At 40.6% G+C, this 26,724-nt stretch overlaps 1 protein-coding gene across 2 annotated transcripts in view; it reads right to left on the bottom strand.

The window, feature by feature from the left end:
* Nucleotides 1-22,575, bottom strand: part of BRD7 (bromodomain containing 7) — a 36,851-nt gene extending 14,276 nt beyond the window's left edge. The window contains exons 1-6 of one of the 2 annotated variants that reach the window (XM_041767905.1): nt 22,295-22,575; nt 21,707-21,915; nt 8,278-8,407; nt 7,873-7,930; nt 5,206-5,350; nt 1,979-2,089 (exon numbers count right to left, since the gene is read on the bottom strand). In XM_041767905.1, the coding sequence (XP_041623839.1) occupies nt 1,979-2,089; nt 5,206-5,350; nt 7,873-7,930; nt 8,278-8,407; nt 21,707-21,915; nt 22,295-22,343 (702 nt within the window). In that variant the 5' untranslated portion in view covers nt 22,344-22,575. The remainder of the gene's footprint in view (nt 1-1,978; nt 2,090-5,205; nt 5,351-7,872; nt 7,931-8,277; nt 8,408-21,706; nt 21,916-22,294) is intronic. The other variant, XM_041767906.1, reaches the window with a different exon arrangement.
* Nucleotides 22,576-26,724: the final 4,149 nt, after the last annotated feature.

The following is a 26,724-nucleotide window of genomic DNA, read 5'->3' as shown; positions in this document are numbered from 1 at the left end:
CCACAATCTTTACAATGAACGCTCAAAACCAATGATCTTTTAAAAGACACCGTTCATGGAAGGGTGTGCTGGGCTCTCTTGGGAGCACTGCTATTAGAAGAATTAACTCAGACGGTCTAAATTTAAACGTTTAAAAATCACTGTTGTAAGGATCCCTCCCATTTAGGGTGGAGAGAACAGTCAACAGGAAGCTATAACACAGGATGGGTAGGGCTCCTCAACAGGAAGAGATCTGAAAAAAAGGAAGACAACAGAGAGAGAAAAGGGAAAGTGGAGAAGAAAGTTTATTTTCTGTGCTTCCAGCCATCCCACCCCCAGTAAAATTCAAGAGATACTGGAATCTTTTGCATGTTATAATAACTACATTATCTGAAGAAAAGAAAATAATGGTAAATCAAAGTTGATAAATTTACTTGAGATATGGCAAATTCAATTCTCTCCTAAAAATCCAATGTACGTATTTTGGAGTGACTAAAGACTGCATTTTGCAGGATGCTCTTTTATTTCAAATGTAGTAACAAGCATCTGCAGATTTTTAAGCCTGGAATATGGCTTGGTTCTGGATTCTGAGTCTTCCTGCAAAGAGTGGGATAAACACTTTATAGTCCCCTTTCCTTTGTAGATTTTGCCAAAGATGGGTAACTGGCTTACATTACAGTTTCTTAAGTCTGTAGGAAAGGGTGGGAACGGATGCTGCCTGAATATTAGGAGTGCAAGAATAATCATCAATCCAAATGTTTTTCTTTCTCCAGTTAAATGGATCTGAGAATCGTTTAGAGCCAAGCACACACTCAGACATCTGCACACCAATTCTTTAAATGTAAAACTGTGATACAGATGGCCACTGTAACAAGTGGAAAGCCATGTGCATCCACACAGGACTCATTCCTGCTCTCCTGTAACTCCTGAGTCTGAGCCCAAGCTCTTCATTCTGATTTTTCTTATTCTTACACTCACTTGTCTTTTCTTCGTAAAATCCCTCTCCTGCCTTGCTCTTTTTCATATTCTCCTGCCTACTCTCTTACTGAGAGTCGGCACCTTAATGCTAGCAATTATCTTGGGAGACCACACTTTAAACCTTCTTTTCCACACTGGAGAAGACCAAAGGCCAGATTGGTTCATGTCTTGCCTGAGGTCCAAAAGTTAGAGCAAAGAGTTAAAACTCGAACTCCGACTTCCTGCCATGGTAAGATGCCAGGGATCATCTCACTCAGTTAATTTCCCATCCTACTCAGAGCTATGAGTAAAACCTCAAAAGACACGACTTATCTTGTGAGCTCTGCTTTCCTGCCAGCAGGTGCACAGCAAGCTTCTCAATCCCACTGCCCCTCCAGGCCTTTTATCAGCCGTTGCTTTGAGATGGCACGTATCCTTTCCTGCCACTAAACTAGTTCTCTTTTAAATAAACTATCACATCTGTGCTCTCTCATGAAGTTTGATGATGAAGTGTCTGGGTGTCTCTGCACATGTCCCTCCCACCTCAGTCACCTTACTATGGTACTAGTTCTGGTGGACAGTGGGGAGGTGTCAATGAGCAGGTTACTTACTGCTCACCAAAATTTTCTTTCTTTGTACTGGAAGGAGTTCCTGTGCTTCACCACAACATCAGATTCCATCCCTCAAAGGAAGTAGAGAGCTTTCCTCCTAACAGGCCTCATAATTCACCTAATCATCAACCTTATCCTGGAATTCAGGGTAATGTTTCTTTCACAGCAAATATATATCTATCTGGTGACTACCAATTCAACAACTTTTAAATAAATAATTAGTAGTGAATGCCAATATTTATTTGTATCAATTCCAAATGAGAATTTCCTGCTTTAATTTTTATATGAAAACTTTTTTCATGTAATATATCCTACTTTAATATAATCTGCCTATAAAACTAGGACTGTACAGATCTCCATCACTCTAACCAAAAAACAGAGGCATATAGATTTTATAATAGTTATTATTTATGACAAAGAATTTCCTTTACCTGGCTAAGAATTTTCATCCCTGAGTGTAACAGCTTCTTTGCAGCTTTATAATAAATCGTCTCGGGTTTGTTGTAAATCATAGCATTAGTACACATTAGTTTGAAGTTATCCTGCAGAGAGATTATTAAGGAGAAAAATGCATTTAAAACAAAACAGTCTTCCTGTCCCTGTCTGAAATCATACATGTCCTTGAAAAAATAAAACATAAAACCAACTGAAAACCCTACCTTTTTTTCATAGTTTACTAAACAACATTAAAGCAATTTCCTAAGTTTTAAGACTAACAAGTACTGCTAAATTAATTTAAATACTGTGCTACATTCCTTTTCAAATTCCGCAGACATTTTATAATTAACCTTTAGATCCCAAGATGAAATTTTTAAATGGATTTCTCCACTATTACCGCACACAAAAAAAATTGGAAGAAAATACTTCTATTTAACAGAATAATTTTAGAATTTTTTTTTTAGAGAGAGAATAGAGAGTGAGAGTGGGCAGGGGGGTGGAGGGGGAGAGGGAGCCTGTGTGCAGCCTGACGTGAGGCTCCATCTTACATCTCCGGGATCATGACCTGAGCCACAATCAAGGGTCAGACGGACATTCAACTGACTGAGCTACCCAGCTGCCCCTAAGAATAATCTTAACTGAATTCATGTAATTAAAAAATATTACTCCTAGTTTTAAAACATCTTAAGTTTCCATTTATGAATTAAATAATTTCAAATCTTGATGAAAACTGTGACAGGGCTAAATTATCAAAATATCTTTTAGGAAATTCAAATTAACTGACCAAAACGCTAAAATAGTTACACTAATTTTAAGTGTTTGGATTCTATCATAAGCTAAACATAATTTGCAGAATGGTGGAAAATTATGCCAACGTGAAATAAACCATACAGCCTCAAAGAGTCGAAACATGTAACTGGAGTAACCAAATTATCAGAATTGCACTTTTGGGTTAAGTTTCAAAGTACCTACATGTGCTGGAGACCTCAATTCTACTGCATAGTTTCATGGTTATTTTTTACATTGTATAAATGTGGCAGTGATTATGCCAAGGCCTTACTGAGTTAAAATGGTAAAAACTCAAAAAGAATCCCCCTAAATAAACAAACCCCCCTCCTCCATATCCAAAACCTACTTAATAACTAGTAATAAATATTCAAACCTGTTTAATAACTAGTGATGACAGCTTAGAATAGACAAAAAAGGGAAAATTTAGTATTATCTGAAAACATATGAGAAGACAGACTCAAGGGTCACAAGAAGGTTGGTATTAAACTTAAAGTGGATGAAGTACATGTGGATCCTTAGTCCTTAGCCAAGTTTCTAATCAGTAGAATTTGCTAAGTCTTGGATCTTTCAGAATGTGATGAAAACCATACATCCACTCCTCAAGCATATATACACACACCAAGTTGAACATAGAATTTTTCATGTCATTTTAGCAGCATCCCCTTAAAGGCTCATCATTCATGGCTTCCAGCCAGAGGACCCCAGGTTAAGGACCACTGCTACAGATTTTCTGAAAAGCTTCCATTCCATTAAGAATTATTAAATATAAATTGTGGGAAATAGAGGCCAGCAAAGGAGAATATCTGATGACCATTACTTATACTAAGTGACCACTGGGCCTCTAACTGGCAAAAGTACTGGATTATTCCACTGATCTGATCTGTTAAGGCAATTTGTAGATTCCATGAATCTTAACTGTCATGTGCTAGGCTTTATTGGACTTTGGGGGTAATGGCACTTGGTTATTCAAGAAGCTAAATGACCTTCTGCATACTTTTTAAGTAGTAATAAAAAACCTGAATAGTCTAATAAGCTAATTAATATTACATCAGGCTACTGATTTTTCCCCCAAAGGAAAATGTTGAAAACCCCAAAAGTTGAAGTATTAGTTTATTTCAAATACAACAAATCTTAATAATCATTTGTGCAAAAACACTTAGGGAGCACATTTCTACTCTTTCATCATAAGAGAAAGATCAGAGGAAAACTATTCACAAAAAAAAAAACACAACAAAAAACCTGCGAAATTTTTTTTTCCATTAAGCAATAAGAAGGTCAGAAATATGCTGAAATAAATTTTTCTAGCCTAATTTTCACCAGATGAGAAGTTGGGAAAGTTTCCATTTCTCTGAATACAAGAGATTGTAATTCAGGTTTTTCAGAGTAAGTAGAATGTCATCTATGCAGTCAAATAGATAATAAAGATAGAATTAAATGCTGGATTTATTCATAAATTTCAACTGATTGATAAACACGGATTTAAAAAAAGGTAAAAAAGATAATCTGTAACTGATTAGGATCTAGTACTTACATAGGTCAGGTGAATATTAGTGTTGATGCAGAAAAAATAAAGGCAAAACAAGTATTATCTAAACCAGTTAAGTTTGGGCAGTTTGATACAGAGAAAATTTTAAAAGACACATGATTCCTTTCCTTCCTCAAAATGAAAAGTACTCTGCTGAAATCAACATATAGCACAACTACTTAAAGATGGAGAAACTTCCATGGTAACATCAGGCACATACATCATCCTCTTATGCCTTATGGTTTCCTCACTTTTAAGTTTTTAATTTCTTTCTTCTCTTTTGAAGAAAATATGCTCAACAAATATAGTCAAATTGAGTTCAGGAAGCAACTGACTTTCATCAAACTAGAACATGTAATTAAACTTCTGTTTACTATTTCTGGACAAGCCAACTTATCCTCTCCTAGAGAGACACGCTACACTTTAGTTGTCTAGGAACAGAAAAAGAAACTACTGCTACAACTTTCATGTAAGTATCAATTTTATATGTATTAGTCTGAAATTAAAAATCACACATTTTTTTCATTTTAAAGGCTGAGAATGTATATCGTAGAATATATGAAATTCAAAAATTTTCTAAAATGCCCCAAAATAATAAAAGATAGCAGATGGCTTAGTATTTCTGGTTTTCTGTCACCGAGCTCAAAAATGTTTTCTCACAAACAAAAAAAATAAAATAAAATGTTTTCTCACATAGGAAAATACGAACATTCTGGATTTAAAATAAACTTAATTCCCTGCCAATTAAGAGGCCAATGAGAAAGTTTCCTAATATTAGACAGACATGAAGATTTCTACTAAGATTGTGTATATAGAGTATCCAAGAGTTCTACCCTCAATTGAATAGATATGTTACTTTCTATTACAGGTCAGTCTATTTTCCAATCACAACATAACTCTGGTTACCTTTAGTTCTTCTATGGACTGGTAATCATTGTTCTTAATCTTTTCTTTCATGGTACTAAAATCCATTGGATGCTTAATGATCATGGAGTAGCCGGGAGCAATAAAATCAGTCACAGGAAATGAAAAGAAAGCACTTGGGTCTTTTCTGTGAAGATATGAAAAATGTAATTTTATTTCTACACAAACAAATCTACTGGTCAGGAGCAGAAGTCAGAGGAAACCTTTCAGTGTGGAAAGAATTTGTAGTATGCTAACATGCTCTTCACTGCAAATTGAAGGAATGATTTTAAAGACTCATAACTAATAACAAGGTTAAGATCTTTTACATACTAGTTGTACTCTTAAGACAGAGAATCTTTTAAAATCTTTATTATTAGCACTACATAGAGAAAAATGCAACAAAATAAAAGATCTAAGACTGACCAATGCCTTGTCCTCTGGAGGATAAGCACTGTGTATTTTTATCAACCATAGGGGAGAAGACAGAATAACTATAAGTGCACATTTGCAATCTTCCATACTGATTTGTAACTGTAAGCATGTACTATTGGTGGGCCACAAAATTATTACATCTTTGTGAGTATCTATATTTTCTTAATTAGTGGATCTGACTTCTAGTGTGTATAGGGGAGTCCGCAAAAACCTGGCATTAAGAAGGTCCTCATACGAGCCCCAAACTTATGAACCAGTGCTTCTATTGTAGCACTCTCAATTTTGGCTGTGCATGAGAATCCAGAGAGGAGCTTAAAAAAAATCCTAGTTGTGGGGAGAGCAGGATTCTCTTGGGAAGGAGGGTTTGTCCAGGCACTGGTACTTGTAGGGTTGAGTACTGGCATTGGAGTATTTGGCATCAATAATTCCAGTACTGACAGGGTTGAGAACCACTGCTCTATAGGATTAGGTCATTAGATTAATTTTTTCCTCTGGAAATCTGGCATACCAAAGTTTCTTTCTTTAAAATATTTTATTTATTCATTCATGAGAGACACAGAGAGATAGGGAGAGAGAGAAGCTCGATCCCAGAACTCTGGGATCACGACCTGAGCCAAAGGCACACGCTGAACCAGTTAACCACCCAGGCATCCCAACTTTTCTTACTCCAAATAATCATACCAATAAAAATGGTTTAAAAAAACAGTAATAGGAGCAACTTTTAAAATGTATTTACCACATGCAGGCCCAATGGCAGGTACCGATGTATTTTATATCTAATCCTTACAAAAGCCATCAAAGTGGTGGTAGCCTCACTTAGAGATGAGGGACCTGGGGCTGAGAGGTCAAATCTTTTGTTCTAGGTCATAAATCTGATAGAAGATAGAGTTGGAATCTAAACTCAGCTACTTGTTCTTTCTTAGCAGGATGCCTAGGTGGTGAGACTAGAAAATAAAGAATAAGCAAAATTACCCAGTCTGTCCATAGTAGTTACTATGAATAACAACACTGATCATCTCTAGAGGACCTCTTCAGAGCAAATTATCTATACCCCCAACAGGATCAGTCATTTTAACAGAGCCCTAATCAACTACACAGTTTATCAGCATTTGCGCTAAGCTTCAAGGATGATGAATCACTAAAGACCATTAAAAAAAATGTGGCTCTGGGTTCTAATTCCCAAAACATTCTGAGAAATGTCAATATCTTTGGACTAAGAAAGACCCTGTTAAGTGGATCTCTTTTAAGCTGACATCATTAAGCTATACCCTGGTCTTATGTTACAAAAAATAAAACTTCAAAGGAGCCAAAACACTCTATAGTCACACATTCTAATAGAGTCGGAATTCTTGCTGCTTACTTGTTCATATTTGGGGATAAGTAATGAATGACTTACTTAGGTGCAAAGACATGAGATGTAATTTTTTCAATTATCCTGTGACACCAAAAAGGGAGGGAGGCCACTAACTTCTCATCTTAACTGCAAAGCTGAATAGGTGCTGAATACAGAGAGTACAAGAGGCTTTAACTTACAAAAATGATTTGTAATGTGTTCTTGGGTTGACACAGGACAACCCAGCGAGAAGAAAGTTCACATAAGAATGCATGCCCTCCACCCATGAATCCTTTGCAAATAATATGTCTTTGAGCTAAAAATTTCAAATTCTGAGTAGAGACAGCCATCAAAACTAAGTATTTTAATAAAGATGGAGTTATTCTTTCCCCTTTTATGAACTTAACATTGGTTTAATCTAGATACTGTAATTTTTAGAACAAAATAATACATGTAAGAGAGGGCCACAAATCCTATTTACTTTGTTTCTTCTCCCAGACTTAATTCTTAACAAATATTCACAGACAATAAGCAGATATACAAGAACAGATATATAGAAAGTATTTTCACCTATTAGCAAAGTGAAAATATCTGTATTGTTTATCCCTGGTTTAAAGATTTAACACCAGAAATTACTTTAAAGAGAAATTTCCCATTAAGAGTATTATGTAACACTCTTCAAGTTGCCAGTTAAAACAAACCAAAAGAGAACATTTAAAAGTCAGCTTCTTAAAGTACTTTCTATTGCCAGGCAAAATATTTATCATCCACTTTAAAATCAAGTACATTTGGATTTAGGCCACAAAATGTGGCTTTAAATAATCAAAAATAGAGAAGTGGTTTGGATCCTATATTTCCCATTTTAATTTCCAAGTTATAAAAATGTTGGAAAAAACATTTACCTCTGTAATTGTCTCATCAGTTGATTCAAAGCTTCTTGAAGAGGTGTCTGTTCTACTTCTAAAGCAAAGGAGAAAGGGAAAGAGTGTTTTTAAAAGGAAGATTCTAGAAAGTTATTGTTTAGTTTATTTTCTTTCTATAGGAGTTACCTCATACACATCATTAAATATCTCATACAGAAATTTCATTTCTCTTACAAATATACTGAAGTTTGAAAATATCATCTCAAAACTGATGCTAATTTAAAGCTCTTTTGCAGTGACAGAAAAAAGAAAACCAAAAAAATTTCAATTAAATAGCTTTTAAAATTTAACTTAAAAGCTAAAAACCCGCTTTCCTTGGCTACAATACCCTTAAAATAATTTCAGCCTCCTTATTCAGGGAAGTTAATTCAGAATTATTCCGACCTTCTTGTTTGGCTAAAGAGCTTGTGAGAGGCTTCTCAGGAGGCAAGTCTAATCTTACAGGAGCCTGGCACTGGAGGTCTTTTTCTGCCTCATTCTCCACACGGTCCCGATCTCGCTTCTTTTTATCCTCCTAAATGGAACAAAGAGAAATAATTTAGAAATACTTCAGAATTAAAACCTTTAAAACAAATAATACTCATTTCATTGAAAAAACCCCCAAATCAAAAAACACCTCACTCAGAAGAAAACAGATTCTTAATAATGGAATCTTAATGTATTTTACTGCCCTCTACTGGAAAAGGAGAGAATAACAGTTCATAAAGAGTGGGGGGAGGAAGAGGGAGAAGTAGTGCTTCTGTTATCTCAGAAATAAACCAATTAGAAAAATGATACATTCACAAAAGCAAGATAATATACCTAGGAATAAATCTAATTAAATATGCCCAACACCCTTTAGGAAAAATTATGAAACATTATCGAAAGGTCACTGTGGAAAACTAGAATAAAGGAGATATACCATGTTCATGAATTGAAAGACAATTCTCTCCCAAATATAGAATCTATAAGTAAAATGTAATTTCAGTGAAAATTGTAAGACAGAATTTTTCATGAAATTTGACAAGCCAACCACATAATGTATCTTGAAGAATCATCAAGAATAATCCAGTTTTGAAAAAAATCACAATGTGTCTGATCAGATAGTATTTGTATATAGTAATAATTAAGACAATGTGGATCCAACACAGAGACAATCAGATCAACAGAAGAGATGACAGAATCCAGAAAGACTCGTGCACATTGAAAGTCTTGTTATATCAGAGGTGGCATTATAAATCGATGACAAAGGGATAGTGCTAGAACAACTGGTTATCTGTATGAAAAAGAAAGTAGAATTATATCTCTACCTCGTATCATGTACAAAAAGAAATTCTAGATAGATTAAAGACTTAAATATAGAAAGCAAAGCTTTAGAACTTCAGATAAATATAAGGACTCTTTATGACTCAAGGGTAGGGAAAGATTTTCTTACCCATAAGAAAAGCCAAAAGACTAGCTATTGACGGAGATAAAGTGTTTGAAACACAAAAATTCATATAAAGTATTAGCAAAAATTACATAAAAAGAATTTATTTAGGTAAAATTAAGGTAAAAAGGAAAACGGGTAAAAAAATGGGTAAAATCCTTTTTAAAGGTAAAAAAAAAAAAAGGATATATACAGGTAATTCCCAGAAGAAACCTGAAATATCAAAAACCATGAAAACTAGCTCAAGCTCCCTAGAACTCTGGGAATTATAAATTTAAAAACTAAAAGGCATTCCCTATCTCTCCAGCAAAAATTAAAATGCCTAAAAATGTCAAGTTTTGATGAAAATGTAGAGAAACTGGGCTCTCATACCTTGTGGATGGGTGAATTAATAGGTATAACCATTAGAAGAACAATTAACAATTTCTAGTAAAGCTGACAATGCCTTTACCCTACTTCTCAGCTATTCTACTCCTAGGCACACACCCTATAGAAACTTCCTCTCACAGAGTATACCTGAAAGATGGGTACAAAAATATTTACTGCCACACTCTGAAATAGTAAGAAAATTATGAACCAATGTCTACTAAAAGGAAAATGGATTAATAAATTATGAATATTTACACAGCAGGTAAAATTAATAAACTAAAGTTACATTGTATCAAAATGTATAGCGTTCAGAAACATTATTTCTGAACTGAGAATCACTGTTAATCAGTTTTGTAGTTTGAAAATGTGTAAGCCTATATTATTTAGAGATCTATGTAGAAGTAGTAAAATTACAGAAACAAGTATGCATGAAACTCATGATAATGGTTTGCTCTAGGGCAAGACAGGAATGGGATTCTGGAAGAATACATAAAAGGCTTCATCTGGATCTATACTGATTTCTTAAAAAAAAAAAAATCAAACAAAAGGTACAATGTTAAGATCTGCTAAACCTGGATGGTTGGTATCCAGGTAGTTTTATCATTTTTTTAAAAATTAACTTTGTACTAAAACTGTCCAGATACGTCTATTTTATGCTTCTGAGAATCAAGATTCTCAATAGGATCTTGTCAACTCCAAAACGGTTTTCTTGGCTTATGTCTAATTTATTGTTCTAATATCTAGAGTGGTGGTTCTCCAAGTGTGCTCCTTGACCAGCACCATCAGCTGGGAAATTCCTAGAAGTGTAAATTCTGAGTTCTCATTATGGTTTTCAAGCTTCAGTGTGCATCAGAATCACCTAAAGATCTTGTTAAAACATTAATATCTTCGCCGTCTCCAGAATTACTTGGCCAGTATGTTTTAAGTTGAGCCTATGAGTTTTTATTACTAACAAATTTCCAGGTCACGTGGGTGTTGCTGCTACAGAAATCACACTTTGAGTATCACTGATACAGAGCTTTTCTTTTTAGGTCCAAAGCATCTAATACAGAATATATGGTTGGTTTAAAGGCTCCAGAGATGGGCAGCCGAGGTGGCTCAGCAGTTTAGTGCTGCCTTTGGCCCAGAGCGTGATCCTGGAGACCTGGGATCAAGTCCCATGTCGGGCTCCCTGCATGGAGCCTGCTTCTCCCTCTGCCTGTGTCTCTGCCTCTCTATGTCTCTCATGAATAAATAAATAAGATCTTAAAAATATATATATAAAGGCTCCAGAGAAAAATGCCATAAACTGTACTCATCATGCACTTGATCTCAGTTACCATCAAGTTGATTGGTGTCTGTTTGTTATGGCTTTGTGACATATTCTGGAGCAGTAAATTTTGACTCTGGAAGTTTTGTATCTTTTGCCCAGAAAATCTGGCATGGATCTTTTGTAGGCTGGCAGGTTTCCATCTGTTCAATGGAAGACTACCCCCCTCCCAACCAATGAGACAGATTCCTTCCTATTAAGTGTAAATTGTGGAGTGAGGACAGCTTGGAAGGCAATAAGTACTCTCCTAGGTGGAAAGAACTAGGGCCAGAGTGCCAGGAACCTAGAGCAGGAGTTGGCAAACTTCTCTGGTAAATGGCCAGATAGTATGTGATTTAGTTTTGTGGTCCATAAAGTCTATCACAACTACTAACCTTTGCTGTTGTGGCATGAAAGCAGCCATAGACAATACATAAATGAATCAGTGTGGGTGTGTATCAATAAAACTTTATTTATAACACCAGACAGCATTGGCCACAGTTTGCTGACCCATGGTCTGGGTTCATGTTAACCCTAAGCTTCATCCTTAACACACACTGTGGCCCTCTTAGGGAACTCATTTATCCTCATTAGGCCTCTTCATCATCCACAAGACAGATTTAACTGTTAATTTTTACTTATCCTAGAAAGTCAATGAGATGGTGTAATGAGGTCAAGTAATAGAAAAGTTGAAAAGTACTAAAGAAAGGTACTACCAGATAACTTTACCTTGTCAGCCTGGTCTACAGTAACCACTTTTTATTCAGTATGACAAGAGAATATAGCCTTCTGGGCTAGAAACCAAAAAAGAGAATATAAAAACCTATAATTGGAAACCACCCTAAACCGAATGGAGATACTGTAATGTGTTACTGCCAGACTAGGAATTAGGAGATCTGGCTTCTAGTTTACCAGAATGTGACCTTGAACGTTACACCCCACTCACTCTCAGTTTCACCTACAAAACAAGAGGCTTTGATCTCTACAGTTTTCTCTCCACTTAAATTCTGATTTCAACCTTCTAATTTTCTTCATGATTTAGTATAGTATAGAATCTTACTGTAAATGCCCCTTACTAAAGTCACACAAATATGTAAAACCAAGCCAACACTTATGCTCAATAGTGCATTTTGCCAACTACTTATAGAAAACGAAAAAAAACCACTAGAGTCATTTAACTTCAGGTAGCTAAGGAAGAAGTATTTACAGTTACAGTTTATAAATAGGCTCAGACTCTGGCTTTGCCACTTATTAGGTATCAGATCATAAACTATTTAATTTTGGGGGGACTAATTTTCTTATCTTCAAAATACACAATAGGAGCACCTGGGTGGCTCAGCCAGTCAAGCTGTCTGCCTTTGGTTCAGGTTATGATCTCAGGGTCCTGGGATAGAGCCCAGTCCCACTTCAGGCTCTCTGCTCAGTGAGGATTCTGCTTTTCTCTCCACCCCTCCCCCATTGTGCTCTCTCTCTCTCTCAAAAAAACCAAAATCTTTTTAAAAAAATAAAGTACATACAATACATACCTCAGAAGATTGCTTTGAGAATGAAATAAGACAGCATATGTGAAATTTCAGTGAAGTACTTACTCATCGTGTCCACACATTCATTCATGCATTCAACAAATAAATGAAGTTCTACTGTGTGGATACACACTGTTGGATAAAACACACACAGCCCTGCCCTTAGGCAGCGGAGAGTGTAACAACAGAGACACACATTAAACAACTCATTAAAAAAAAACCCAAACAGATTTCATGGGGAGAATAACTGTTGGGTGAATCTAATTTAGACTGGACAAATGTGGGAAGGCTTCTATGAGGAAGTAACATCTGAGCTGAGATCTGAAGGATAGATTTTAGCCAGGCTGGGGGTGGAGGTAGGTGGGTGGAAAGAGCATTCCAGGCAGAGGAAATACTCAGTGCACAAGAAGGTCCAGGCAGGAGAGAATGGTGGCTATTTCTGTTAACTACAAACACACTGGACTTAATTTTTTTTTTTAAGATTTTATTTATTTATTTATGAGAGACACACAGAGAGAGAGAGAGAGAGAGAGAGAGAGAAGCAGAGACACAGGCAGAGGGAGAAGCAGGCTCCATGCAGGGAGCCTGATGTGAGACTTGATCCTGGGACTCTAGGATCACACCCTGAGCCAAAGGCAGATGCTCAACTACTGAGCCAGCAGGCATCCCAACTGGACTTAATTTCAGACTCTTTATTCACAACTCAATGGCAAGTTATTAGTCTGTGAATGATACTTTTGAAATTAATCTCTACTCATATTATGAGTATTATAATACTCATTGCACTATATTATAAATTATTATACATTTGCCCCTTTCACTGGAGTTCCTCATGGGCAGGGTCCCATGTCATTTTCAGCTCTGTACCCCCAAGCTCAACATCACACATAATCCTTGCAGAATTAATTAATTACAGGAGACATCATGAAGTAGGAATGTAAAAGCATGCAAATCAATAGCTAAAGTCCTTAGCTGTAAGTACTGTCCTTTAGGTTGGCTACTTTGGAAGGAGATCTAGATCTAGATACAAAGATCTCTATATTCAAGTAGTGCTTCCAATGTGCAAAACAATTCTAGAATTTCCCTGCAACAAGTGATTTTTAGAATGCAATTAAAAAATCAGTCTTACTACTTTGAGGTGGCACCTCATCTAGGCCCTATTGAAAATAGCATCTGTTGCACAATTTTTTTTTTTTTTAATTTTTATTTATGATAGTCACAGACAGAGAGAGAGAGGCAGAGACACAGGCAGAGGGAGAAGCAAGCTCCATGCACCGGGAGCCCGATGTGGGATTCGATCCCGGGTCTCCAGGATCGCGCCCTGGGCCAAAGGCAGGCGCCAAACCGTTGCGCCACCCAGGGATCCCCTGTTGCACAATTTAGGCATTAGGTCTTCTGTGCGCCTTCCCCAGCTCCTCCAGGCAAAATGAGAAATACTTTCCTCAGGACTCCCAGAACACTTCATTCATACCTCTGCTAGAACTTACCAGGCCATGAAGTTTGTCTATCCTTTCACATCTGATTCTCCAACTCAACTCTGAGATCCTCCCATAGGGCAGGAACTGTATTCTATTAGCCTTCATCATTTGAGTCTAGAACACAGTCTGGCATACAAGACGTGTCTGGTAAACAATTGCTGAATAAATTAATGAATAAGTAGCCTTTCCCTCAGAGGAGCAACACTACTCTCATGTGTTTAGAGTCCTTCTTTCTGGAGGGGCACTGGCTGCCTCATTTGGAAGAGCACTGATACCTGATCTTGGGGTCATGGGCTCGAGCCCTACACTGGGTGTAGAGATTACTAAAAAAATAACTTTAGGGGTGCCTGGCTGGCTCAGTTGGTAGAGCATGTGACTCTCGATCTTGGGGATATGAGTTCAAGCCCCACGCTGGGTGTAGAGATTACTAAAAACAATAAACTTAAAACATACATACACACAAAACAAAAAGATGACCTCAGAGGAAAACCAGAATGGGAGGATTTTCTGTCATGAGACCCTAGATGTGGAAGATGTCTACCAAACAAATCGATGAATTGTTTTGACAGAATTTTTGTTTTGCTTAATTACAGTCATTCATTTCCTCTCTCTAGTTACGAGCTATCTCATCCTCTATGCCTCAGTTAGCTCAGCAACACGAGATACTAACAGTACTTATCCCATAGAGCTGTCTGTAAGACCTAAGACAGTAAACGAACTGGCATACAGTACACATTCAAATGTTAGTTTTATGAGTATGGATCCCCCTTGGGATCTAGTGTAGTGCTTTAATAAAATAGGTGCATATTAGGATTTATTGTATGTTAATAGTTTAAAATTTTCATTAGAAGTTTTATTTAACCTCAGCTTTATAAATAATATCCTGTATGTTAATGCTTATGATTTAAAATTTAAAAAACATCTCTCATTTTATCCTGATAAGTCCTCTAGCAAAGGAACTAGCCTAACCTCTGAGCATCTTAACCTAATGAAGCTGACTTGCAAAGCTGTTTAGAATCTGGGTGAGGATTATGTTATTCAGGAGTACAGGTCTGAGTTTCAATAAAGGAATTTAGAGCTCCAATCTGAGTTCTTTCATTGGAAAACCTTCTAGGTAGTTCTCCTTATATCCAGCCTCTGCTCTTCAATAGCTGTGGGATGCTGCTAACAGATTAACATTACTAAGGCTCAACTTTTATCATTCTTCCACTCAACAAAGTCTCTGATTGCTTAGGGCCGACATATTCAAGTTCAAACTCCTTCCTCTGACACCTCACCTGCCGTTCAGGTCTCATCCTATACCCCCCTTTCTTTATTCTATGCTTAAAAAGAAAACTCCTTTATGTTCCCTATACACACCCTCACACTCGTCCAGCTCCATGCTACCGTTCTCAGTCCTTTGCTGGCGTGTGGTGTCCTAACCTCCGAATCTCTTTGCGGCACTGTGGCATTCTCTTCAGGCACCAGCTTCTAAATCAGTACGTAGGTGAAAACTGGGTCGTCAGATTACCTTTGAAAATCCCTGCAGTAGCCAATAAAGTACAATACTCATGGCTTTACACACAGGATCCTTTACGTTTAATCGTACAAGATGAAAAGAATGTATCTATATTACAAATATAGCTCAGAGTATGCAGCTCTTCCCACATTGCTTGAACATGAGGTGACATCACTATGTTCTGACTTCTAAAGACCAATTCAAACGCAGCCTCCTGAGCAAAGTCTTTTGTGATTCCCCCCACCCAATCCCAGGCCCTCTCTGGAGCCTTGGAGCTAGAGCTCTGCCTCTCTTAAGGCCCTGATTTCAACTTTCCATGTACTACGCAAAGGGGTCAAGGGTGGTATCCATTCTAAAACCTCTTTTACACTAAAGACCTCTTGAAGGCAGGATTTAAGGCCTGGCACTGACTGTGTGACTTTGAGCAAGTTACTAACCTCTCTGAGCCTTAGTTTTCTTCATCTGTAAAAGAGAAGACAGTATGATCTGGCACTTCTACTCTTGGATATATATTCAAAAGAACTGAAAGCAGGTTCTTGAAGAGATACTTATATACTCATGTTAACAGTAGCATTATATCTAACAGCCAAGAGGTAGAAGCAAACCAAATGCCTATTGATGGATGAATCGATAAACAAAATGTGCTATATCCATACAACGCAATATTCATACCTTGCAGTATTATTCAGCCCTAGAAAGAGGGAAATTCTAACACGTGCCACAATACAGATGAACCTCCAAGTCAGTATGCTAAGTGAAACGCGCCAGTCACAAAAAGACAAATACCATGTGATTCCACTTCTATGAGACACCTTGAGTACTCAACTGGTGAGAGACAGAAAACAGACAGGTGGTTAACAGGAGTTAGAAGGGGTGTGTGTGTTGGGGGGGATGGGGAGTTGTTTAATGGGCACGAAAAGATTCTGGAAATTGATACAACGATGTAAGTATACGTAACACTACTGAACTGGATGCTTAAAAATAGTTAAGATGGTAAAGCTTATGCTGTGTATTTTACCACAATTAAAACAAAAAAAGAGATGATAATACCAGCTTCATACAATTCTGGTAAAGGGTAAGGGGAGATGGGCAGCCCCTGTGGCGCAGCGGTTTAGCGCCCCCTGCAGCCCAAGGTGTGATCCTGGAGACCTGGGATCAAGTCCCATGTCAGGCTCCCTGCATGGAGCCCGCTTCTCCCTCTGCCTGTGTCTCTGCACCTCTCTCTCTGTGTGTCTCTCATGAATAAATAAATAAAATATTAAAAAAAAAAAGGGTAAGGGGAGATAACATACAAAAAGCAGTCAACATAGAACCCCACATGTAATGTGTGTTCTGTGCAGTGTGTGTGTAGTTTTTTTAGTAATTATGTGTATGTGTGTGTGTATGGTTATTTCACTTAAAATGATTTTGTAAATACTTCTGTAATTTTTATAAATCATCAATGTTATTTATGTAATGGCCAACACAAAATTTTAGTTATTGCCCCTCAGTTTTATTTCACCATCCTCTCACACCTATATTACTAGACCAAATGATATGAACATTTTTTTTTTTTTAATTATGAGAGAGACACACACACACACAGGCAGAGATATAGGCAGAGAGAGAAGCAGGCTCTATGCAGGGAGCCTGATGTGGGACTCGATTCCAGGACTCCAGGATCGTGCCCTAGGCCAAAGGTAGGGACTAAACTGCTCAGCCACCCAGGCATCTCTTTTTTTTTTATGAGCATTTTTAATCAGCTGTTATTTTATTTGTTATATGATGTGGAAATAAGTAACTTGAAAATGTATAAAGCTGGATCTTCAGGAGAGGGTGATGTTATACATAACAAGAATTATGCCAGTACACAAATTCTTTGCAAATCACTCGGCAATTTGAATGCTCAGTGGAAAAAGAAAGAGGCCAACACACTTCCATAGTGATATGGTCTAAATTATGGCCTGACTGAAACAAAGGGATATTGTACCTGTAATGCTCTGGCTGGTATTAAATGCTACCACTCTACATAGAGAAATGCCATTGATCCTATCTATTTGGGCATTTAAAACTAATATAAACAGGACCTTCCCTACTCAAGAGAAGAAAATCACTTAACTCACTTTTGAAAAATCATAGGGTTTTACATTTTATGTGTGCGTGCTTCCTCAGAACTTTATCTTCTGCAAGTACCAGATTCTTGATTTTTATTAGGGTACAAGGCCCCCACCCCTTTCCCCAAATAAGAGAATTTCCCAGCCTCCTTAGCAGCTACGGTGGCCATGTGGCTAATTAAGTTCTGGCTGATGAAATGTAAGCAGAAGTTACGTATGCATTCCAGAAAATGCTTTAAAAAGGAAAGGGCATGCTTTGTCTTTTCCTTGCATCTCCTTCCTCCTTCCTGCCACATGGAACTGACAGAAGCATCACCAGTGCCTCAGAACCACATAACCCCCAGCCCCTCCCAGGTCCACGGGTGTCATATAGCTGATTCTCCCCAAGAGACCACAGGTAACTGCTGTTCCTAAAACTCCCTGGAGATCCAGAACATAGCTCAGAGAGGAGTGTCCTTCTGAAGTCTTTACCTAGACAACACTAACAAAAGAGTGCCCTCTCCCCATCCCCAGTCCAACCTGCAAAAAAGGGATGACCCAAATATCCTCTACAGAACCAAGGACACCCTAGATAATGTTCCCTGGTCCCCGAGTCATTGGGAAATGGGATCTTGGGCAAATCCACTTCACTTCTGTGAGTTTCCATTTTGCCTTTTATAAAATGGAAACTAACCTAACTGCCCTATTCTGCAGGGAGTTATGTCCAAATAAGATCATGAATGCAAAAGCATCTTAATTTACAATGGAATCAAAATATAATGAAGGCTAATGACATTTAGGGTCATAGTCAAGAAAGAGCAGAATAACTGGAACAGTATGGGAGAATTCCAGGAACTTATCCTGAAGATATCCTTACAAAAGTATAAGAGATTTGTGTCTCTGAGGCTCACTGCAGCTTTATTTGTAACACTTAGATGTACTATTAAATAAAATATATCAATATAACCAAATACTATGTAATTAATAAAAAAGATAAGGTAAGTGATAAAGAAATGAAGAACAGGGCAGCCCTGGTGGCTTAGTGGTTTAGCACCTGTCTTCAGCCTGGGGTGTGATCCTGGAGTCCCGGGATCGAGTCCCACATCAGGCTCCCTGCATGGAGCCTGCTTCTCCCTCTGCCTCTCTCTCTCTCTGGTCTCTCATGAATAAATAAATAAAATCTTAAAAAAAAAAAAATAAAAATAAATAAATGAAGAACACCTGCATATCAGCTGGTATTATGGTGCCAGAACTAAAATCACAAGCAGTTTAAAGAGGTGATCTCAACTTCCAGTTAGATGGGGTGGACAAAGTACAGAAGAGATGACGGGGATAAAAGACGCCCACACACCTGGGAAACAAGAGGCAAGTGTAGGAGTGTGCAGATCACAGACGGCGAGCCACCTCCTCCATGCGGAAACAGGCTCCTAGGAGAAGGGTTTAAACCCCAGAAACCTGGAGCCGTCAGGAACCAGAGTCTCCAGATGGGACACAGATCAAGATGAGGAGAGATACTGGACTGAAGGCAGAGCCCTGAGACCTTCAGTCTCTTTCACCAGATGGCCCCCGAAACACAGGAAAAACCCTTATTCCAGGAGGGACTTTTTTTCTCTGAAGAACAGACATTTGGGTGTCCTGCATCAAAATGATCAGGTCTCTGGTTAGTGACTCTACCACTGACAAACTGTCTAGATACAAAGTATTCCATCAGGCTTTTGTGCTGCACACTGAAATACAGGCATACCAGGAAGGCTCAATAAGTAACTAAGGGATGCTGTTAACATAAAAGAGGAGACCAAGTAACTGAACAATGTGAGGGAAAATAGAGACAAGGCAAGGAGCAAAAGAGAAAAAAAAAGTAAAAACCCATCAATTAGTAATTCCAGAGAAAAACAAGAACAGGGTGCTAATAAAACAAGAGCGATTAGAGAACAAGATGCTTTCAGAATTCTAGGAGACAAAAAAAAAAAAAAAAAAAAAAAGGAATTCTAGGAGACAGTAATTTTCAATCTGGAATTCCACGCTGAGCCAAACCATCAATCTACCTGAGGACCCGTATGGGGGTAGAATGAAGATGTTCAATCATGTAAGGACTTACAAAAATCTACTTCCTATGAATGCTTTCTTAGGTAGTTCCTAGATTTAAGATTCCACCAGAACAAGGGAATAAATCAAGAAGACACAGTATCTAAGAAAGAGGGAAAGGAGGGTCCCAGAAGGCCTAGAGAACAACTAATCTAGACTGGAACAGGAAGGCATGGAGGGCTACAAGATGGATGTCCCAAGAAAAGGGGAAACTGTTTGGTCACGTGAAAAACAGAAATCAGATGGGTTTTTCAAATCTGTCAGTTTGGGAAGAACTCACACAGGATAACCAAAGCAATGAAAGCAATTAACAAAGGATCAAGATCAGATGTGTATTTATTATACTTGTCACTAGTGAATAACAAGTAAATACCAAATACTGATTTACTCAACAGCTATGATATACCTCTACTGGGAGAATGGAGGAAGAGAAATTGGGGGCAGGAAGCAGTATTAGAATGCTCATCTTTTGTAACACATCAGTAAAACATGCAAACTGATAAATCAGGAAATACCAACATAATCCTACATTTTAAAAAGGAGACAAATATCCAAAAAGAAAACTAAAGAGTTTGGGAAGTAAAACTCTAGGCTGGGGCAGGAGACTGCTTTTGTGTTAAAAGCCTTGAAGTACTCCTGACTTTTAAAAAGTATGTTCATGAACCACTTTATAAATAAAAAACAATTAAAAAAAAAAAAAAAAACTGGTCACCTCTAGAGAGAGAGAGAGAGAGAGAGAGAGAGACTGTATGAGGGACTAGGGTAAAGAAACTTCTTGCCCCCCCCCTTTTTTGTTCATTTCTGTATTGCTTAAATTTCTTAACTCCTATGTAGAGAGTGGCTTCTAGAACTTGGGAAAAGAAAACATTAGACAGTTGTATATTACGTCACAGGCAATTAAAAACAGGCAGAAAATAACAGATCGAAGAAATTCTAAAGAGGCTCTAAGATTTAGCGATTTACGATGTGTTTAATCACGTGGACTAGACACTGCTGTTATACATAAACACAAGAAAAATCATATAGCCAACTTATGGAAATCTATATTCAAGACACAGTAACTGATTGAGTAGTCACTCAGGGGCAGGTTAAATCTGGGAGGTGCAGAAGTCCAGGACAATTCCAGATCTGCATACGATCATCCGTCAAACTTAGTATTATTTGGCCCAACATGTAAACCAAGACAGTGGCTACTTTTTTCTTCCCTTTTTCTATTAACTGCAAATGGTTAAGAGAATGCTTATTTTTATTATTTGGTGTCACATCCCTTAAAGGTCTCTGATCGAATTTTCTCTTCAACACACTGAAGCTTTAAGACCAAAGCTGAGGGATCCCTGGGTGGCTCAGCAGTCTAGTGCCGCCTTCCGCCCAGGGTGTGATCCTGGAGTCCTGGGGTTCGAGTCCCAAGTTCCATGTCAGACTCCCTGCATGGAGCCTGCTTCTCCCTCTGCCTGTGTCTATGCCTCTCACACACACTCTCTCTCTCTGTGTCTCTCATGAATAAATAAAATCTTAAAAAAAAAAAAAAGAGACCAAAGCTGAGTGACAGACAACTACTCTTGTGGTAATCATTTTTGCAATGTACACAAATGTTGAGTCACTCTGTTGCACGTCTGAAACTAATATAGGTCAATTATAACTTAGTCAAAAAAAAAAAAAAAAAAAACCAAAGCAGCTCCTTTATTTATCATCTCGAACAAAATCCCAAGGCCAACAGATCCCCTTCACTTCTGAAGTGATGATTTTCTGACAAAGCTCCAACACGGAGGCGTTTCTGAGGAGGACCCTGATCTTTCCTGGGCCAGACTACCTTCCCTGAGAGGAAGTACTGTGACAGGGCTGTGACAGGGCTCCCGGAAAACCAGGACGGAGCCGCTCACTCCCTTGCTGCGAGTGTAACTGAGGGTACGATCGAATCGAGAGTCGCTCAGACTCACGGGTGACTCCTCCAGACACGGCAGATTTAACAGATTTTACCGGCGTTTTAAGCGTCTCGCTAGACACAAAGGGAACAAAGTCAGGTCGGCGGCGGCGGGAACGCTTGAAAAGCGGTACCGCCAAGCAAAGCTGAAGCAGCGCCGACGACATTTACCTTCACTCGTCTCCGTTTTCTCCCCTTTTCTTCCCCTGGAACCTGCTTCTCTCCTTTCTTTCTCTTTTTCCGCTTTCTGTCCTTGTGTTTGTCATGGTCGTTCTTGTCTTCGAAGAGGCTGGAGTCGTGGCCCGAGCTGCCCGTGGAGAGCTCGGTGACTTCGTTCCCTCCCACCTTGAGGACCAGCTTCAGGGGCTTCTCTACGTACTCTTAAACGAAAGGAGAGAGCGTGGGGCGCGGGCGGCGCCGCGGGTGGAGCGGCGCAGGGAGGCTCCCGGCGGGCGCGCAGCACCTGTTGACTGACGGACGCCCGGCGAGTGGCGCCCGGAACGCGGCGGGCCTCGGGGGGCCGCCCCACGCCTCCCAGCCAGAGCCCCGCCGGGGGCCGGGCTCCGGGGCTCCGAACGCCCCCCCCCCGCCCCGCGGGCTGCGCGGCCTCCGGCGGGCCGCGCCCCCTCGCCGCGGGTCCCGGCCTGCCCGTGCGAGGCGCCCCCCCACCCCCCGCCCGGCCGGCCCGCCGCGGGAGCTCGAGGCTGGCCCCCACGGAGCGCGGCCCCCGCCCCGCCCCCACCGCGGCGCGCTCCTCACCCTCGTAGAGGTGTTTGTCCGACTTGTGCTTCTTGTGCTTCTTGCCCATGTCCGACCGGGCCCCGGTGCCCGCCCCCCGCGCCAGGCCCAGGCCGTGCGGCGCCGCTTCCGGTCCGGGCCAGGCGAGCGGAGGGCGGGAGCGGGGCCCGCGAGACCCCGCGCCGCGAGGCAGGGGGGCGGCGTGCGCCGGGCGGCGCGAGGCCCCTCACGAGAAGACGGCGCGCGAGACCCGGCCGGGGCCACAGAGCGGCGGCGGGGCTGCGAGCGGCCGGCGCGGAGGCGGGAGAGAGGGCCCGCGGCGCGCGCGGGGTGCGGCCGGCTGCGCGTGGCGGCCCCTGGCGGCCGGAGGTGGCGCTGCAGCCCGCGGGCCGGGGGCGGGGCCCACCGCTCCGACTCCCCCGGCCTCTCTGCCCTCCCGCCTTCACTCCTTTCTCGCTCCCTCTTCTCCCCTCTCTTCCTCCATTCCCTCTCTCATTCCCTCCCTCCCTTGTCTCCTTTTCTCTGTCTGTCGGTCTGATTGTCCATCTTTCCCTCCCCCTGTCTCTGTCTCATTGCCTGTCCCTCTGTTTCTGTCTGTCCCTCCCTTCTCTTCCTCTGTCTCCGTCTGTCTGTCTGTCCCTTTCTCTTTCCTCCCACCCTCCCTCCTTCCTCTCTCTCTCTCCTTCCCTCCCTCTTCCTACCACTCTTCCTTTTCTTTCTCTCATCCTTGCCGCTTCCCCCTTCCCGGACTCCTCGCTGCTCTCCCTCTGCCCCTTGCTTCTGTCTTCTCTGACAATATTTATTGAACCCTGCGCTGGATGCCAGATCCAGCAAACCCAGCACGTTGGTGACTGAAGGATTCTAATCGTAAATACAAAACAAAACAAAAACCCCTTATGTGCTGGTATGAAAAGGCCTCCAAAACTGTAACTAAAACAACATAAAAAAACATGAAACTGAGTGTATTTGTTAAGATCCATATATGGAAATGAATGTTGACATCTGGATGAAAAGGCTCTAGTGGAGCTGAAGTGGATTATTTTAGTTTTATGCTTCTCTCCGTTGTTTGAAAAATTTTTCATGTGCATGTTAAATTTTTAAAAGGTTTTATTTATTTATGTATTTATTTAGAGAGAGCAGGAGAGGGGGAAGGGGCATAGGGAGAAAGAGAGAGACTTTAGAGCAGGTTCCATGCTGGGTGCGGAGCGCCACGAGGGGCTCCATCTCAGGACTCTGAGATTATGACCTGAGCCAAAATCAAGAGTCCAACACTTAACTGACTGAGCCACCCAGGCACCTCAATGTTAATTTTTTTTAAATAAAAGGAGATACAATTTAGAAATTAACTTGAAAAAAATGATGAAAATGGATCTATTGGATCTATACCAAGTGAGGGTCCAGGCTAACACCATTGCCCTGTAGATGGACATCTACTCCTTGATGCTGTTTTAAGCCTTTCTCATTCACACTTATTCTCTGGTGCTGAGTGCTACTGGAGAGATATTATCCACATTTCTGTTCATTGGCATTAATATATTTTTTAAAAGATTTTATTTATTTATTCACGAGAAACACACACACACACACACACACACACACACACACACACACACAGGCAGAGGGAGAACCAGGTTCCATGCTGGGAGCCCGAGGTGGGACTTAATCCCGGGTCTCCAGGATCAGGCCCTGGGCTGAAGGCGGCGCCAAACTGCTGAGCCACCCGGGCTGCCCGGCACTAATATAATATTAAGATGTGTTTAACACATCCAGGGATGTTGGCTGCAGGGAAACAATATAATGTTGATTTTTTTTTCCATGTGACAACCTCATGAACTAGGAAGCACAGAAAGATTCTTATTCCCATTTTGCAGATGGGGAAACTGATTCCCCAGGGAAGTGAAGGAGGTTTCTAGATAGTGATAAAACCTGGATTCAAATTCAGGTTTTCCAAATCTGGATCACATACTCTTTTTACATGGAATATGGTGAAGATGTTTTGCCTATCTCTACTTTGAACCTTATGATGCCCTGTGTATTTTCAAATAAACCCATAATCACAACCTTCTCTCAGGAAAGGATCTTAGACATTTATACTTTAGTAAGAATTTGGACCTCTGGATCACACCTCCCAGGAATGTTTGTAGCTTTAGTTCGGACTCCAGTAGTAAAACGGTAGACTTGTAGTTCAGGACCCTATGGTCAGAGTGTGACAGAAATCCGGTTTGAAGTATTTCAAGCAAACAAAGAGATTTCAAGTAAGAAGATTTGCAAGTAAAGCTTGAATATGGGAACCAGGAATTTGATGCTGTTTGGTATCTTTCTCTCTCTTTCTTTGTTTTGTCTCTGTGAACATCGGGCTCCACCTCCTCCCCCCACCCCCAATATGGCTGAAAACATAGTTACCAGTAGCTGCTTCCTGATTAATGGGACAATACTGTCTTCTCTGTCAGCTTCACCCAGGAAGAAATGGCAGAGAAGGGCCCTTTTTGGCTTGGGTTGGGTCACATATTCTACCGGCCAGGGAATGGGAGATTGTTCTAGCTTGGGTACCAAGTCTACCACATGGCCAAGAGGAGTTGGAGTCTATGATGGCCAGGCCCCACAAGACCCTGATGTTTAGCCAGGGAAGATGAGATTCCTCAAATAAAGGGAGCTGCTTTTTCATGAAAGTTAAAAGCATGTGTCTGTTGCCTCCCTGTAAGAAGCCCCTCTGGCATCCGTGGGGTGGAGTCACAGTGGGGGAAGAAGGGTTGTATTGGGGAAGAGAAGTTGCTCTGAGATCAAGCCACCATTGCCCACTACGTATAGAGCAAAGCTCAGTTCAGCTTCTCAGCCGTGGGCTATAATCTTTTTGCTTTAAGGGAATTGTGATGCCAACTCCCCTGTGGGTCTGGCCTCTGCTGCGGTGTGCCTCACTCCAGGTAGAATCTGTGAGTTTACCTCTTCACTTCCTGTCACCTGGTGTGCTTCCCCAGAGAAGGATCTGGTCTCATTCCTTTCGTTTCCATAGCATCCAGTAGAGTGACCACTACTATGCAAATGCCCCTCAGAGCCAGCTCACTCTGTGTGTGTGTGTGTGTGTGTGTGTGTGTCTTTTCTCTGACCAGCCTGGCATGGATTAAAAGGGTCTAGTTAACTATTACACACTATGGAGTGAATAACTGCCCTCCTCCCCTCAACAGAGATCCTTCATAGGTCCCAAAGTGTTCACGGCAGTGAAAAATGAGGAAGACCCTGAAGCAGAAAACACCTCACAGAAGTTCCTGGGAGATAGAAACCCTGATTTATCCAATTTTTAAGGTCCCTGCCCCAGGACAGTGTCTGGTACATAAAAGACACCAGAAAATGCTAGTTGAACAGGCCCTTGTTGTGTAGTGCATACTCTTCAGTGACACCAGACACTCCTGCCTCCTGGTATTTATGCTCTCCACCTGAGTGTGGAAGTGTCTCGAGACTTGTTTCTAGCCAACAGGATACGGCAAATGGGATGAGATGTCACTTCTGTGATTCAGTTACTTAAGATTGTGATTTCTGTCTTGCTAACCAATTGCATTGCCTTCTTGGGTCGCATGCTTCGAGGAAGCAGGGTGCCATGTTGGAGGCGCTCACTGCAAGGACCTGAAACAGCCTTCAGCCAACAACTGGCAAGAACTGAGGCTGTCAGCCCCGGAGCCCCGGAGCCATTCACCTTGCCAACAGCCACCAGGAGCTTCAAAGTGAATCCCTCCTCAGTGGAGTGTTCAGATGAGAACTCAGCCCTGCCTCACACCTTGATTGCAGCCTTCAAGGAATCCTGAAGAAGACCCAGGTAAGCTATGGTCAGACTGTGGACCTGCAGAAAGTGTGAGAAAATAAGTGTATATTTACTGAAACCATCAAGTTTTAGGGGAATTTGTTACACAGCAATAGATAGCTTATACAAATATTATCTTAAACGGGAACTTTCTGAGCCTGCTGCATATCTCAATAAGGACTAAAGTGACAGCAAGGGAACAGTTGTCTGTGTAGGGTACTTGGCTGGAGTGTTGCACACACTACCTACCTCTTTTCATCCTTCTCCCAGCCTGATGAGAGGAACACTCGTCTCTGTCCCACAGGTGAGGAAACTGGGGCCTGAGGAAGTCAGGTGGCTTATCCAAGGTCACACAGCTTGCCTAGGATCTGAATCCACACCTGACCTCTAAACCCTACATTCTAATCACGAGGCCACACGGCTGTTCAGAAAAGAGCCAGAAACCTCTGAAGCTTCTCCCTCCATGTTTGGAATAGTGTCAGATGGAAACACATTCCACAAGAGGATCTGTACGCTCATATAAAACATGCAGGCACAGATGTTTGTGTGCTAAGAGGATCAGAGGATAAGTTAAAGCATGGAAATAGTTGTTATTTGCTGTTTATGGATTTTTGGGTCCTGGGAGGCTAAATGAACAAAGAGAACCCAGACAATGAAA

The sequence above is a fragment of the Vulpes lagopus genome, chromosome 8, assembly GCF_018345385.1.
Source record: "Vulpes lagopus strain Blue_001 chromosome 8, ASM1834538v1, whole genome shotgun sequence".
Lineage (NCBI taxonomy): Eukaryota > Metazoa > Chordata > Mammalia > Carnivora > Canidae > Vulpes > Vulpes lagopus.
Note: the sequence above shows the minus strand (reverse complement) of the source record. Positions and strands in the feature narration are given on the sequence as shown.